Source organism: Lepidochelys kempii, chromosome 6 (assembly GCF_965140265.1).
Source record: "Lepidochelys kempii isolate rLepKem1 chromosome 6, rLepKem1.hap2, whole genome shotgun sequence".
NCBI classification, from domain to species: domain Eukaryota; kingdom Metazoa; phylum Chordata; order Testudines; family Cheloniidae; genus Lepidochelys; species Lepidochelys kempii.
In genome coordinates, this window is record NC_133261.1 from 105036508 (window position 1) to 105053191 (window position 16684).

General features: G+C 41.6%; 1 protein-coding gene across 1 annotated transcript in view; it reads right to left on the minus strand.

Moving 5' to 3' along the window:
• Window positions 1-548: 548 nt before the first annotated feature.
• The window catches only part of PRIMA1 (proline rich membrane anchor 1), a 76909-nt gene continuing 60773 nt past the window's right edge, over window positions 549-16684 (minus strand). Inside the window, exon 5 of the mRNA XM_073350705.1 lies at window positions 549-1055. Within this exon, the coding sequence (XP_073206806.1) occupies window positions 959-1055 (97 nt within the window). The 3' untranslated portion in view covers window positions 549-958. The remainder of the gene's footprint in view (window positions 1056-16684) is intronic.

A 16684-nucleotide genomic window follows, 5' to 3' on the forward strand; every position in this document is an offset into this window, starting at 1 on the left:
CAGCGGATAGATAAGGAGGACTTCAGTTTCCAGTGCTGCTAGTCCTTTCAACATGATCAAGCCCAAATATTCACTCCAAACTGTAAACAAAATCCTTTCTAGAGGGATTCTCTGATGGTTCTGTGTGATGCAAATATAGTAAATGTGCAGAACTTCACAGAGGAGGAGAAATTTAGAACTTGTTTAAAGCTAGGAGATAAAGGATATGTTGGGGAAAATAGAGGCTGATTATGAAGTAACTGTGTTCAAAGCACCTTTTAATATTATCTTATCTTTAATAAGCTATGCTAACTGCCAATTATCATACTTTGACTTCTTTTGTTTGAAAAGTCTTCAGCCATGGAAATTGCATAGTCACCAGACTGCAGCTGTATTTCCTGGGTTAACTCACAAGTTAATGCAATTTTTGGTTGCTCGGTGGATTAATGGAAAACCCTTTCCTTCTAATAACAAAATAATAGTTAATTGAGACTATGAAGCTTCTAGCTTGTAAAAGAAAACACTGCACAAGCTGGAGAAGCACGCAGGTGAAGACTTCCACCCTCTGAATCTCAGACCCATTTATAATAAATTGCTGCCACTCTGACATATCACCTTCACATCAAAGGACCCAATTTAAGCAGCTCTTTGTGGATAATCAAAAATAAAAGGGGGGGGGGAACAGAAGCTGGAGGCATCATGATGTTGCTTTCAACAGATGTGGCATGCACTGATTATGCCTTTGTGAGGTCTTTTTTTCTGGGTAGCCCTGATTGGCAAGTTTATCTTCCCTTTGACAATCAGCAAGGCTGAAGAGCAGTCTGCTTTTCTTCTCTGAATAACTGATACGTGCACTGTTCCTGAAATGAAGTCCATGGCCACAGAGCTTCTTTCATTTCCTTATTTCACCCACCTTGCATACTTTGTGTGTGTGCTTTTAAAGTTTAACACCTCCCATGTCTTGTGGGGGTCCTGGAGATTATACCACTGCATTATCAACTGTTTTGTTGTTCTGGGAGGACGTCATTGCATATTCAGCTCGACTGGTTCCATTCTCTTCTTTTCTCAGTGGTTTCCTTGCGTGATCACAAGTTCAAGGACAAATGGGGAAGGGGAGAAGAAAGGACAGAGAAACATCTTCATTATGAATATAGACTGAAAACAAGGACATTTCAGAAATGTCCTAGGCTAATAATTAGAATGTTTTCTAGACAACAAAATGTTTCATTTTACCCCCTCAAATCAGAAATTGTTTTCCTCCAATCTTCTGCTCACCCTAGAACGTGTTGATTCAGTTACTTATGTTGTATCATAGGCTCTTTGGCTTTTCAGTCCCAATCAGTATTTAACTATGTGAGCGAATTTGCTTGCTGGAAAGACAGCCTTTGGGAAAAGAATTCATGATTTAGCTAGCAAGCAGATACATCCTGGGCAGGGGCATTGCAAGTTTTCTCAAACCCCTGCCACCACAGTGCTTCAGATTTGTCCTGGAGAGAGTGCATCTTGGGTTGAGAAAGTAGCTCTGTCTCCATGCTTGTTCAATCCTTGGCCTCTCTCTTGAAAGCACCAAGTAATGCAAACTGTGATGATGGAGAAACAGGTCCATGAGGAACTGAGTTTCAACTCATTTAACATAACCCACTGAACAGTCATAATGTAGCAGTTTTCAGTTGGTAACTAAATGGGTTAGATTTGAACCAGCGACTTGAAGGTGAAAAGTTGTGCATACTGTGAGCCGTTCCGTCTGGTCAGGCTCACAGTTGAACCTGCCATTCTTTTTACCACTGTCATTAGCTGGTAACAGTCTACAACCTTCAGCTCTGGTAGTGGCGCACTTCCAGAAATGTGCTGCAGGGGTAGAAATCTCTACCAATAAGTAACTGAAACAACCACAAAGGAAACACATCAGTGTTCTGTCTTTCAGAGGGTCCCTGCAGAGATAGACTTGAGCACAAGGTTCATATCTGAACATTTTCCATCATGTAGGATAACCATCTGTGAGGCATCCTACCTCCCCCACGAATCCTGTCCTCCCAAGTGGTATACCCTTCATGTAAATATGAATGTTAAAGGTACATCATACAGCAAGGGCAAAAGCACTAGTGGTTTTCATAAAGATGTTGGCTTTTAGCTTAAGGCACTTCTACTTGTGTTGTATGGCCAAGAAGACTAGAGGAGCAAACATAATATACCATTAAAGTATCTGGTATTGTTTTGAGATGGTTTTGCACCATCACCTCCCTATTTCTCTCTTCCTCCCTTTTTGCTTTCTGATCTCCTTCACTACCATCTCATGTTCACTATCCCCGCTCTTCCTTATTTTTTTAAGTGTGAAGCCTATATAGAGCTGGCCTATCTATCTTAAAACTTTCAATGGGAAATTCAGAAAGACCTACCTTCCAGTGGGTGAGACCTCTCCAACATCAGTTGAACAGAGAGGTCCACAGAGACACTTGATGACTAGCCCTAATACACACTTAAACGTGTTTCCAAGAGCTTGAAAATAATGGAATGGGATGGCATCAAAGTCATGATGGCTTTCTCCTGTGATGGCATCCTATTTTCCCTCATGACTGCTTTAGGGTTAACATTAGTTAACATTCAATAATTAGCTATATTATTGAATATCAATGATATAGCAATTTGAGGCTTGTATACAATTGTAGTTGATAAAATAATACTTGGTCAGTCATTTTGTTGTGAGAATAATATTTAAAAATAGTAACTGAAACCATGAATTCACACTACTGTGGGTCTTTTGGGTAACGTTGATTGCTAATTTAGCTCTTGAATCACAGAGGTCTGAGTATCCCTGTGCTATAGCACTGTTATTTACACACTGCCACCTCAGTACACTTTTCACGGGGTAGGTGCTCCAGAATTAGTGAGGGTGTAAGTGGGGAACTTTTCACACCCATGATACTCACTCACTGGCAGGAGAAACAGAAGGTTCTCTAACAAGTGGTTTGCATCCCTTTTAAAGTGCAATTTACTACACACACAACGTTGATGTGTAGCAAATCAATCAGTGTACTCATCACAGGGAACAGTGTCAAATAAAATGTACATGCAGCTCCGCATAGCTTAAAGCAGGTGACTATGGCTCCCAGTACATGCGTGCAATGATGCTTCAAAGTCAGAGTCCATAATAACCTCTCCACCACGTCTGCTTTAATGTGCATATATCCTAAAATTAAGAGAGCATCAGAACAGCCATTTAATGGATACACTTCACATGTTTATAGAATCTAATGTTAAATAAAAGCTTAACATTGAATGGTAAATCATGTTTGTCAGATAAATATACATCCTCTTCTGTGCTAGCTCTCTGCAACACTGAAATGCAACCACAACAATGCAATGCAAGTGGTATTTTTATGTTCTTTCTTCAGCAAATTTCTTAAAGGAAAAGCATTTGGGACACTTGATCTTAGCGAACCAGTGAAAATAGTTTGCCTGTTTTACAAAACCCTTTAGGCCAGATCCTCAGCTGGTGTGCATTTGGCATAGCTCCACTCACTGTCTTCAGCAGAGCTATCTTGATTTTATACAGTGGATAGTCTGGCCCTATTTATCTCGTTGTGACATGGTTTTGAATGGGTGTGTAAGACCTCCTGGACAAAAAGAATAAAGGATCAGTGGATTATTAATTTAAACAAGAGATTATCATGCCCTGCAATATTTGCCACAAGTAGGTTTATTAAAACTTCAAGAGGATGGGACCACCTAGAAATGGGAATAAAAGTTTAGTTCAGAATGGCAACATGTAATTAATTTACAAATTTAGGGCCCAAACTTGTGAGATGCTCAGCTGCCTGAATTCTCTGTACATTGAAGCACCTTCGGGCCCAGTGCTGAAGAGGCTCTATGTCTGGAATTCATAGCAGCTACAAGGGTCAGGCTCTAAAATTCAATATTTCCCTAATACTTCAAAAAATTTTTTTTACTGTAGAACCACAAAAATGGAGTTTTCAGGGCCTCTGTGATGTGAAAGCAGGTTTTATTTCTATTGAGTTCAGCATACAGGAGTAAAAAAAAAAAAAATGCAGTAGTATTTCAGTGTGTCACAATTCCAAAATATGGTTGCTTAAAAAACTATTTAATATGAATAGAAATATTCTCTCTCTCTTTTTTTTTTCCCCCTTTTTTTGAGAGATGTGGATAAAAGTAAGAGCCAGCATAAGTGGCTTTCTGCTACCTTGCTTCCACCCCTCCACTCAGCCCTGGAGGCAGCTGGGGGGTCACTTCAGGCCATAGAACAAATTCAAGCAACCTCAATAATGACCCATTTAGGGTCTGTTCTGTTAGCCCAGGATAGCTGAAGAAAAGCATATTTGAACCCCTATGTGGGCTTTGGGCCAGGAACTGGTGGAGTAAACCTGGCAAGGCTTTCCCTTGCCAGTGGAATCCCAAACTGTCAGCACCATGCCCTTTGTGCTCTTGGTGCTGTACAAAGGGGGCAGAGCGAAGTCGAGGATCAGGACCTTAATGAAAACTGTTGCCATGAGGAGAGAAGGGCAAGGGATCGAACATTCCTCTGCAGTGTTAGAAAACCAAGTATAGATGAGCACTGTGCTAACACATAGCAAGTAAACAGTGAAGTCTATAGACTCCCAAACCAGTCTGCTCTCAATGGCCAAAGTGAAGTGAATGGAATGGAAAAAGTAAGCAAACAGCCCCACTAGTGAAAAGTACATATGATTTTTCATTTTCTTTCAATACTAACAATAAAGGTGTTGTAAATAACACACTAATGTGCATTGGACTTAATTCTCCTCACAGCAATTTTAGGGTGGAGCTGCTAACTTCAATGAAGATACTAGCGACAGACATTGGTATAAAGGAAAGAATCAAGTCTATAATTTGTAATTTTTGCCAGGCCTCTTTAAATAAAATGATATGCCATAGGGGGAAGAAAATGGAGTAGATAAATACAAGCATGAAGAGAACGGTTCTACAGGTAGCCCATATAAACTAGAATTGGAAATCGTAATTCTGGGTTGTCTGTTTCTCCTTTGTTCCTAGTTATACATTTCTTTCTTTCTTTAAGGAATGTGTCTCCACCTTCTCATCAGAATCTCTGTGTTACCTGTCAGGCATCAAACGGAAAAGTAAGGAAAGAGACAGTATCAGGAAATTAAATGATCATTTATATACAAGCACTTCAAATAATTAAAACTTCCTGCCTGGATCTAGAGAGAGAGAGAAAAAAATGACTTTCATAGGAATTATGCAAAATAAAAGCATTCACTACTTTGACTGCTATGCTGCAAGTCTAGAGAAGCTGACAGTTTTGTTATGGGCCTGCTTTAAAAAATCCTGATTTAGCAGAAGCAGGACAGGAACGGAGGAATAAGTATTATACTATTAGTTAATTATGTTACTTTTATTGGACAATCTCTCTCATTTCATATCAGTGACCTGTACATTTATAATAAGTTTAAAGAAAACAAAAGAGAAGCCATCTAAATTTCAGCAAAGACAAACAGTTTGAGTGCTGGATGTGAAAGCAATCATCCAATGTGCATGAACTGATAATGACTGATGGTGAGAAGTGAATTTTCATAAAATCATAAAAATGATCTGTGAATTACAGGACCAGCTGATGAAAGAACTTTACTGACCAAAGACAGTTATTTTCTGTGACAACAGTAAAACCTAGAACCTTTAGCTGCAAAAATCTCAGATCTCTTCCATTACAGCTAAAGGAATTTGTGCCAGCTGTAGTAATATTAGGATGTACATGTAGGGCAACCATATTTCAATTTTTTTTTAAAAAAAGACACTTTTCTGGCAACATTTTTCAAAATTATTAAATCCTCAAGTGATCAGCATTCTGGCTTCTTCTTTTGATCTGTTTCATGGGAGTCAGAAAGCTCCATCTGGAGCAAAAGAGCAGATCCAAAAAAGACTGACCTCAGCTTCTGCATCCACACTGCACTTTCTCGCTATGCTTCTGATGACAGAGAACTGGCAAGTACCTGCTCTCTATCTCCCCCACGCCCCCAGGGGCTAGAGCAGGAGGTTTGCACCGACTTGGCTGGCTTACTAACTCACCACACTCATATTGCAATGTGTGAGCTTAGGCCTTGAATAATGGTTAGTGTGAAACACACACTTGCTATGTGATGAGCGTAAAAGAGGCTGCACAAAACATTTTATATCAGTACTATCATTCATTTGTAGTTTATAAAAAAATCTGAACATTCTGATTGAAGAAATAAAAAAAAAACAGGATATTTTAGAAATTCTTGGGCCATGATATGGAAACCTGGGACTGTGGAGTAACACTGGAAGGTATGGTCTTTTTACTTACTTGCTTTTTAGGCCTCCAGCCACTAGAGGAAAACCGCCACATATATTAGAGCCGATTTGAACTTCCTTCCAGTGGAGGGCAGTGTTGATACACAAAAGCCCATACCTTACTTTTATTGAGAACTTCATAGATTCCAAGGCCAGAAGGGACCAGTGTGATAATCTAGTCTGACCTCCAATATAACACAGGCCAGGGACCCTCCCACAACTAACTCCTTTTGTAATAGAGCATATCTTTTTCTAAAAAGACAAATCCAATACCCATTTAAATATTGCCAGAGATGGAGAATCCACCATGATTCTCGGTAAATTATCTCATTCACTTCAGGATTTGGCTCTCTTATTAGTATGTTTGGTAGCTTAGAAAGCTTTGGGAAGTCAGATTTCATCTGTGCTGCTGGAATTTCTTTTACAATATATGTCTTGATCTTGGGGCTTCAGGCATTCACTGGCATTACAGGGAGTTTCTCTTCGGAGCAGCTGATGCCAAGGAATGAGAAGGGCAGATGTACTATAATTTTACCACCTCTCTGGTGACTCTAAGACATCTTCAATGCTTCAGGCTCTGTAGAACAATCCTGGAGGTGTTATACTAGGTCTTATGCCAAAAACTTGTGATTAGGTAGATGTGGCAAGGGGATAGGGTGTTTCATGCAGAGAATTATACATTAGTGAGACAGATTTACACACACAAGTCTTCCACTAATGCAGCATTTGTAAAATGCTGGAACATGAACAGTTCCACCATGTAAAAATACTGCACTGTATATACACAGGGTTGTGTTACATGAAACTGCAGACTTTGTGAAGGTCTTTGGAGAGAAATCGAGCCAAGTGTGAAGGAGATTTTATGAAACACTAACGTCTTTTTATTAAATGTTACAGTTAATGACCACTTAGGTGTCAGCAATATGCACCCACAGATCAATAACTGAGGTCTTAAGGTGTAACAGTCATACTATTAATTACGCTTAGGAAGTGGTTACCGGCTTAATCACCTCCCACTTTCAAAGAAAATGCTCTACAATTGCCATAAAAAGCACCTGCAGCTGTGCAAGTTTCAGAAGCACGCTCAGTACTGTTCAATTTTTTGTCAATGCCCAATCTTCTGAATTTCCCAAGGCTTTTGTACATATTCCAAGCAGTTCACTTGCCCAATTAGGCAAGCCAAGATGTTCTAGAGATTTAGGATTCTGTACCTAAAAAATAATGTTGTCCCAGTATTTATCATTGCAATATATCACCCTGTTAGCTTACTCTCAAATTAGAATGAAAATAGAAAAAAAAAAAGGATGATCTATGAGGAAAGATTGAAAAAAATGGCTTTGTTTAGTCTGGAGAAGAGAAGACTGAGGGGGACATGAGAACAGTTTTCAAGTACATACAAGGTTGTTACAAGGAGGAGTTAGAAAAGTTGTTCTTGTTAACCTCTGAGGATAGGACAAGAAGCAATGGGCTTCAATTGCAGCAAGGGAGGTTTAGATTGGACATTAAGAAAAACTTCCTAAGTCGCTGGGTAGTTAAGAACTGGAACAAATTGCCTAGGGAGCTTGTGGAAACTCCATAACTGGAGATTTTAAACAGCTGGTTAGACTCACACCTGTCAAGAATGGTCTAGTTATTACATAGTCATGCCTCTAGTGTAGGGGACTGGACTAGATGACCTACTGAGCTCCTTTCCAGTCCTACAACTTCTATGATTCTATGACATTACCTGTATGATTTAGATGGGTGTACATTTCAGCTACATTCTGTTTTGGACCATGTGGCTTGAGTTCTGAGTTACTTACATTAAGGCCCCTTTACACACTCTGGCAGTGTAAAAGGGGCTTTCAAATGGGCATAAAAGTAATACACACCCACTTTAAAGCACCTTTAAACTGCCAGAATAGGGAAAAGGGGTCTTTGTGTGTAAGAGAATTTGTTTTTAATTTTATAAATTTTATCTTGTTTAAATCTGATTTCAGACGTCACCACACTTGAGTCATTAATGACGATACATTTGGCCTGATTCTCTGGTGTAATATCAGTGGAAATCAGGAGTGACTTTACTAAAGTCAGTAGAGTTACACTGGTGTAAGAGGAGAATCAGTTCCATCAATGCAATCTTAAGGAAAATGATCACATTCTCACCCTAACTAGTAAAAATCTATTACCAAAATTGGTATATGCGGTATATTCCAGCAGGTAGTTTGTAGGTAATATTTACACTGATTCTGATCTCAATTTTACAGTGTACAGTAACACCCCTATTTTACAAACTAATTGGGGATGAAGGAATTCATAAAACTGAATATCTCATAATGATGATAGGTAGGATGCATAAATTACAGTATGGTACACTGCATCACTTAATTTTTGTTCAAACCATGGCAAATCAATTTCTAATGCATCAAAGACATCAGAATGTGAAAGGATGTTGACTTGTTCTTCGCCATCACTTTTCCTATGTGACATTTTGTTCCCTCCTAAAATGTTTAATATAACTGATTGTTCGTAAGATTGATGTTTGTAAAATTGAGGTTCTGAGGACCTTCAGAATTGCATGCCCCTATTCTATTAGGCTGTGAGGAAACACATTTTCATACCATTGCAAGTCACGTTGGTATCAATGGGCTTTGGATTAGGCCCCACCTGCCTTATTTCTTAGGGCAGGCTGTTCTACTCTGTTTGAACCCTAGAGCCTTCACACATTTTCAAATCGCCAGCATTTCACACTGACCTCTGCCCTCTCTGAAGGATGTTCTTAGATGGCCAATTTCTAGGGTGAATTTTAGCAGGCCCTGAAGGCTTCTGGGCTATTTCCACTTTTGGAGGCATCACACTCTTCAGAAGTGGCCAAATCTCCCCTTCCTGTGCAAAGACTGAATATGCACCCAGAGGCTCTCTCAGGGAACAAAATACTCTTAGCTGAGCTGAGCTGCTCTTCAGCTGTTCATCAGCATTTATAAGTTCCCTGACCTTGTGTTCAAAGGTGTCAGAGAGTATAAAATGTGATTGTCTAAGCTCTTCCTTTACAGATCTACCTAGTCCAGTCCACTGAAATCAATGGGTGTGCCTGAAGGGAAGTTCTGGCCTGTTTAAATTACAAATAACATTCTGAAACCTAAAATAAATTAAAGGGATGGGGATTTTATTCTTACTCCATTGTAAATCCAGAGTAACTCCACAGACTTCAATGGAGTTGATCAGAATGTAGTGTGGTGTGACAGCACAATCTCGACCAGCCAGCCAGAGATAATTCAATCATATTCCCTACTACCACTAAGTATTCTCCCTTTAAAACTAGTGATTTAACTTCTGTTCCTTGCTTACTGTCCACAGGATACCAGCCTTTAGAAAGAAAGGAGGCATTATCATAATACTGGATTACTTAATAAAGCCAATTTCATTAAAAAAATACTCATAGCAACCCAACCTAATCCGATCCCACTCCTTTCACCTCCTAATTAAAAAAAAGCCCCTCTAAAGAGAACTCAGAAAGGAATTTCTAACTAGAGAGATTTGATATACAGCATTATACCTCAGTTGTTTTCGGTGCAGAACACATCTTTGATAGATTTTTATGACAGTAGAGACTAACTGTATGGGCCTAAGCTAAAAAATGAACTCTGTTTGTTGACCATTCCACATGGTAAAAAGTCACTAAATAAAAAAATCAGAAGTCTCTACTAAGGGAATCTGAATGAAATAAGCTTGAGCAGTGAATTATGCTACATTATGTGCCTAAGGAAGGGCAGCCTCTCTGGAACAGAAATGAAACATAAGCTTCACAAACAACACTGAAATCTAAAGGGATCCCACATTGCAATTTTATTGATCTTTTTGGAAAAGGCTGGGCAAAACCACCACTCATCACTGGGAAGAAAGATGATCTTGTGACTAGGGCACAGGATACTTGGATTCTATTCCCAGCTCTGCTATAGACTTCTGATGTGACCATGGGCAAGTCATTATTATCGCTGTATGGTAGCACCTGAACAATCTAACAATTCAAATAGACAAGACAGACCAAGAATGCAGGAAAATGTCCTAAATTTAATAAAGAAGGGACCGAGAGATTAAGGTACTTGCCCCAGGGTAGATAGGAAACGTGTGGTAAAGCAAAGAATTCAACCCAAATCTCCTGTGTCTCAGTGCAGTGCCTTAACCACAAGCTCATCCTTCTTTCTCAAATCCTTTACTCTGTCAGTTTCTTCAACTATTAATTAGTGATGATGGTTTTCATTCATGCTGGTGCAACATAGCTTGTGGCAAGTCTGACTGGAGCAGGAATGTAGTGAAGAAAACTCCCTGTAGCATCTTAACCTCAGTCTTACTGAAGCTGAGTCTCAGCTACCTAGGTCTCATCCGACCCCTAATCTCAGCCAGACATTGGATGAATCACTCAACTGCACCATCTGGATCTTACGAAATAGAGATGACTGACGTCTGCATACTGAAGACACCATCTCCCCAGTGGTCTTGCATACATGTTGAACAGGTAGCAGAAAAGAGTTTTTGGTGTTCCCCATGTGCGAGATCCCATGGGGCCGACAAGCACAAATTTGGTGTTTCATCTGCAATACTGGAGGCAGCATTGACAGCTGGGCTCACTAAAGTCGGAGCCATGGTGTACATGTAGTGGTGGAAGAGGCTTTATGAGAAAACAAGCCCAACCCCAGATTCTGATTGTGTGTACTCACTGTTTTGGACCAGGCAAGACTAGTGGCCAGTATCCCCGAGCCCAGGAAGGTCTCACTGCCATGCCCAAGCCTGTTGCTGGACACGGTTTGATTCTTCAAATATAAAACTTAGGCGAAACATCAAAATAAAAGCAGTTCCTCTGCCAATCTTGTTCTACAACTCCCAGAGGCTTTTCCCCTTGCTTATCCCAGTGCTGGAATGAGGACACACCAGCCTTGCTCCAGGGTATCCTGCTGGAACCTATCTCTCTCCTGCAGCTCTGCTCACTGGGCTCTTGTAGCCCTTAATAGGGATCACTTTACCCCTTCTTAGCTGGGGCTGATAACTGAACAGGGATGGCTGGCCCCAGACTTCCTGCCCCTTGAAGGGCAGACCACCCTGTTACACATACTCACACAACCATAGCAGGTTCCTAACTCCCTGATCTCTGCAGGCAAATGTCGGTTTTGTGGGTGCAATCAGTTGTATGCACAACAATAGGTGCACATACACACACAAGCCAACTTGAAGGTACTGACAGTTTTGCCCTACGTGTCAGTAATATGGAAACTCCATTACATTATGCGTTAGAGTGCAAGTGAGAGTGCAAAATGAGAACCCTTCTCATTCTGTTCCTGTAACATTTTCAGCCCCTTCCCTCCCGGGGTATAGATTGAACAATGGCTACTGTTATTTATTATTTAGTAATTATACAGTGCTTTTCATCTTCAAAGAGCTTTACAAACATTTACTAATTACATCTGAAAAATAAGCTTTACACAGACCATTACAACTTACCAGTATTAATTGGTGCTTTGCTCATTTCTTGGATTTATGTGGGTGGGGCACATGAAAATGTGGGTTGTACAAGCTCGGAGAACAGGCTTTTTCTGCTCAGTGAAAGTAAGCACAGTAAAGGCTATTTATAAGCACTTTGTTGTTCTTTCTTTTCTTTTTCAAAAAGGTGATTTATTTTTATTTTTGCAAGGGTGGAAGCTACAGGGAATTGTGGTCACTCTGTACAGAAAATAGTCATTAGTATTTAAGTTCCGGAGCTTTGCTCCTCTTTATGGACCAAACACATCAATTAGCTTATGGCCTGTGTTTCCCAGGCCCTGGTCCCTTCTCAGTGGGCAATGGAATGCCATGGGAGTTACATATGTGCATCCAGAGGCCTAGATCTCTCAGAAATACAGAACTAACTGATACCTCAAGGATCACAGTTGTGCTGGGAATGGGAACAAAGTGCAGTGACCAAATGGCATTGTCTGGAAGCACTATGCCTGCCTATGCTGGAAGCACTATGCCTGTGCTGCATTCCACAATCTCAGTTAGGATTGAGCTAAGGATCAGACCTTACTGTATCTTAAAAAGTATAGCACTCTGCCTTCCCCAGTTGCTGCCATCCCAGTGCTGTCTACAGGGGCAGACTCCTTCTATATCCCCATGGCCATTCAGGAATGATGGCAATGCTATGACAATGGCTGAAATCCTGAAGCCCTTATTCAGGGTTTACTCAGTCCTTCTTCAAGCAAAAATTCCCTCTGAAGTCAATAGTTTTCTTCAGGAAGGATTTAGTACAAACCAGTGCCAATCTGCAAGGAAACTAAAAACAAAAACATGGAAGGAGAAAATTTAAGCTTGTTAAATAACTCAGCCTTTCTGACCAGGAGGAATACTTGGCATTTTGGGAGCAAACTCACTCTTACACCAGCTTTACAACAGTGGAACTCCATTGACTTCCATGGAGATAGAATCATAGAACCATAGGGTTAGAAGAGACCCGTAAGGGTCATCTAGTCTAACCCCTTGCCAAGATGCAGAATTTGTTGTATCTAAACCATCCAAGACAGCTGGCTATCCAGCCTCCTTTTGAAAACCTCCAGTGAAGGAGCTTCCACAACCTCCCTAGGCAGTCTGATATAAATGAGTTACTTCTCATTTACATCAGTATAGGAAGAGAACTGGGCCCATGAATCTAGAGCCTGCTCTCACCCAGTCTGGTGTAAATCTGAAGTAACTCCTTTGGAGCCAGTGATGTAACTGAGGATTTACATCACTGTGACTGGGTGCAAAATGTAGCCTGTAGTTTAGAAAGGTTATGGGGAGTTCAAAGGATTAACAGCTAGACAATCTGTGAACTTCTAGGTTACTGGTCTGAATCCAGCCCAGGTGGGTATCAAGAGTTTGGGGCTGGCAGTCTGGCAGTTGTTTGGGGGTCTGTATAAATGAGTTGTCTTTTCAGTGCTTATACGTCTACCTCAAACCTTTTCTCTCTACTTAGACCCAGCTGAGCAGAGAGGCAGAGGACTGGATAAACATGGAGGTTTTGCTTCCATCTCACATACAGAGTTGGTTCTTTCAGATCAGGAGTAAAACACTTTGGCCGGGGGTAATGTGGTGAACCCTGCAGTTCCAATGCCCATTATTATTATTATTATTATTAATTATTTGTATAGTGTAGCATGTAGGCGCTCCAGTGTGCTAAGCACTGTACTAACACATAACAAAAACAGTCGTGGCCACAAAGAATTTATAATCTGCCATGCTGTTTCTCTGGTTGGAGAGAGCTTCAGTCTTTAAGGGATTTCAGACCAGCATTTTTCAACAGCACAAAACCCACTTAAAATGTTTATAGACAAGCATAGTAGACAATGTGTGTGGAAGAATTTGGTTGCACTCAATCATGATGCTGTTAGAATAGATACAAGTGGGGAGGGGCACAGGGTTCTTCATGTCACAGCAAATGAACAGCAAACTGGGCTTAGCTTTTTGTTATTGTTCCCTAAGAAAATGGCCATCCTTCATACCGCTGCCTCAAAAAGCAGACATCAAAGAGGGGAACTCCATTATTTCCCTATCTGAGCCACTTCACATGATTAGTTTATTGCAAAGGCCCAGAATGGGAAATGACCTTTTCCCCATTCTTGCCTTTTTCTGGCTAACACACAGTTGGTTCCAGAGTCTTTACTCCTTTTGTTAGCACTTTACCCCATCACAGGGATTTAGCGTGAAGTGTGGCTGTTGTGTGATATAAGGATAGTGAAGCTCCACAAATGCTTTTTGACATGGCCATTTAATACTCTTCAGAGCCATTCAAAATGGAGCTGATGCTCCAGTTGAATATACCAATGTAAATCGGGAATAAATATATGTAACTCAGTGGAGTGATACTAGTCTAAAACTGATATAAGTGTATGGAGAATCACGGCAAATGTTAGCATACTCAAGCTACCTCCATCACAACTCTGCCAATACAGCATGTCTACTCGTTTTCTCCAGGATCGCTATCAGCTGTTAGCAATACACTGTAACACTGTAAAACAGTTAGCAGTACATACTGTAGAGGGGAAGGAAGATGGGGTAACAAAAATAAGATCATGTGGCTACGTAGGTAGCTACTGTACAATTTGATGGTTGTTGTGGGTTCCAAATCATCGTAATTCCACAACCCATATAATGGCCAGGCAGAACTGCAGCCTTTGTGCTTGGGGGATCACATGGGCTCCTTTTCTCTTGGTGCTCTCAAAGGAACAGTGGGCGTGAGGTGACACTCTGGCTTCACACACCTTATGCACTGGCCAGTATAACCAGTCAGCAGCGTAGGGGGGGAGTAAAGTAAGTTGATCCTATAAAGGGATGTAACAGCAGGCCTGCAGAGGCTGTGTTCCCCGTGGGGCAGTATGGCTCCATACCACCCATTACTAGGGACTATATCTAAACAATGCCATTGGGGTCTTTATCAGCACATTTTGGTTTAAACTGGGATATGTGTAAATTAAGAGGATCCTAGTGTCCTTGCAAATATGACTCTATTCCTGCCCTTGTAAAAAGCACAGGACCTGACTGTAGTTAATAGACCTGTGCAGATGTAAAAGCAGCATCACTGAGAGGAAATTCAGACCCATGGTATTCCACAGCGTGGTCCTGATTTTCAGACCTTCTAAGCATCCACATCTTCAGTTGAAATCAGTGGGAGCTGCAGTTGCTCAGGCCCTTGAGAAATCAGGCCCCAGTGGCTTCATTCCAGATGTTCTGTACCTCTTCAGTGGCAAAAAAACCCAGCTATTAAACCAGCTTAAGTGGCTCTCTCAAGATTCCTCTGTGTAAGGGGAATCCCTGGGTGGTGGAGAACCAAAGTGGTCATTCTGTGTCATGCTCTCCCCATCTCAAGGAGTATTCCTGGGAGAAAGAAAGTATGTCTAGAGTATCCCAGCACCTCAATGATCATTGACTGCTGGAGCAGGATCCTGCCTGTAATGAAGAGTAGCTCTGAATCTGCTGTAATTATACCAGGGACTGGACTGAACCCAGGATCAGGGAAAGATCAGGCTAAACACCATCTTGGCTCTTCCTACAAACAGTGCTGAGTGCTCAACTGTGCCAGTACTCTCAACCCCAAGTGTTCAAAAATCATTGGGGCCTCAAAACGCCTGAGATTGGCTTAAAAATGAGATTATTACAAAAATAAGATACTGGGGTCTTATTTGCCTTCTGATTTTGGAGTCTTTAGGGTACACTCATGTCATGATATCAAGGTTTCTCCACAATCATGAGGGCTACAAACTTACTTTAAAAAAAAAAAAAGAAAGACCCTATTCTCATATATTAACATGACTCCTGGAGAAACACCATTTGTGGTCCCTAGGTAAAATTATGAGAGTTGGCAACACTCCCTATTATCCTCAAAACATTACTATGATCCCGAGTCTCCACTTAACTACAGTGGTGCAAACTGGGAATACAGTGGATACCACTTAATAGCAACCCTGATATTAACAGCTTCCAATTAATAGCAACGTTTTGCATGGACCCAATCCCATCCCATTGTCCTGAATGTTCATGGGATTTTGATATTGGCATCGGCATGTGGCTTATTGAAAACTTTGGTTTAGAAAAAAGGCCGCGGCTGCAGGCAAGTTTGCAGGGCTTCAGCCAGGGAAGGACGCGCTGGAATGTAAGTGCTTGGCAGCGCTTCCTGCTATTGATGCAGCTCTGCAAATTTTCTGTGCCTGGGGACCACACAGGAGGTAAGGGTCTGGTGGCTCATATCACCGCCTCACTGGGGAGCCCCAGCTGGCGTCCCAACTCCGCCGACTGGGAAGGGAGGCTGCGGTCAGGGCTGCAGGTGGGATGCCAGGGCTTTCCATGGCAAGCAAGGGTGCTCCCGGAGCCGCACGGTACCTCTTTTCACTGCTGCCCCACCCACAGTCTCCCCTCCCAGCTTGTAGGGAGCGGTACCAGGCAGCTTCGCAGGCTCCCAGTCCCTACTGCCCCCCTTCCCACAGCCTCCCCTCCCTGTGGAAAGCCCTGGCATCTGGGCTGCGGCCCCACTCCCCACTGCTGCCCTGACTGCAGGCAGGTTTGTGAGGTGCAGAGAAGCCATGTCCCAGCACTTCCTTTCCTGGCTGCAGCCCCACAAACCTGCCTTCTGCTTATCGGCAGCTGCTGGATAATAGCAACTTTTTGCTGGCAACTGCGGCATTCATAATAAGTGGAATCTACCGTGATTCCAGTGAAGCCAACATAATTACACCAGCATAGAACTAGCATAAATTGAGCATCACATCCTCATCTTGCAGTATTGGTCCTTCTGCATTTGGTCCAAGTACCATCGAGTCCTGCAGCATTTTTTATAAGGATGCTGGGTGGACACAGCATTCTGCACATGCCTGTAGTCTCATTTAATGTACAACTCCACAGTACAGTGAAAAATGTCATATTC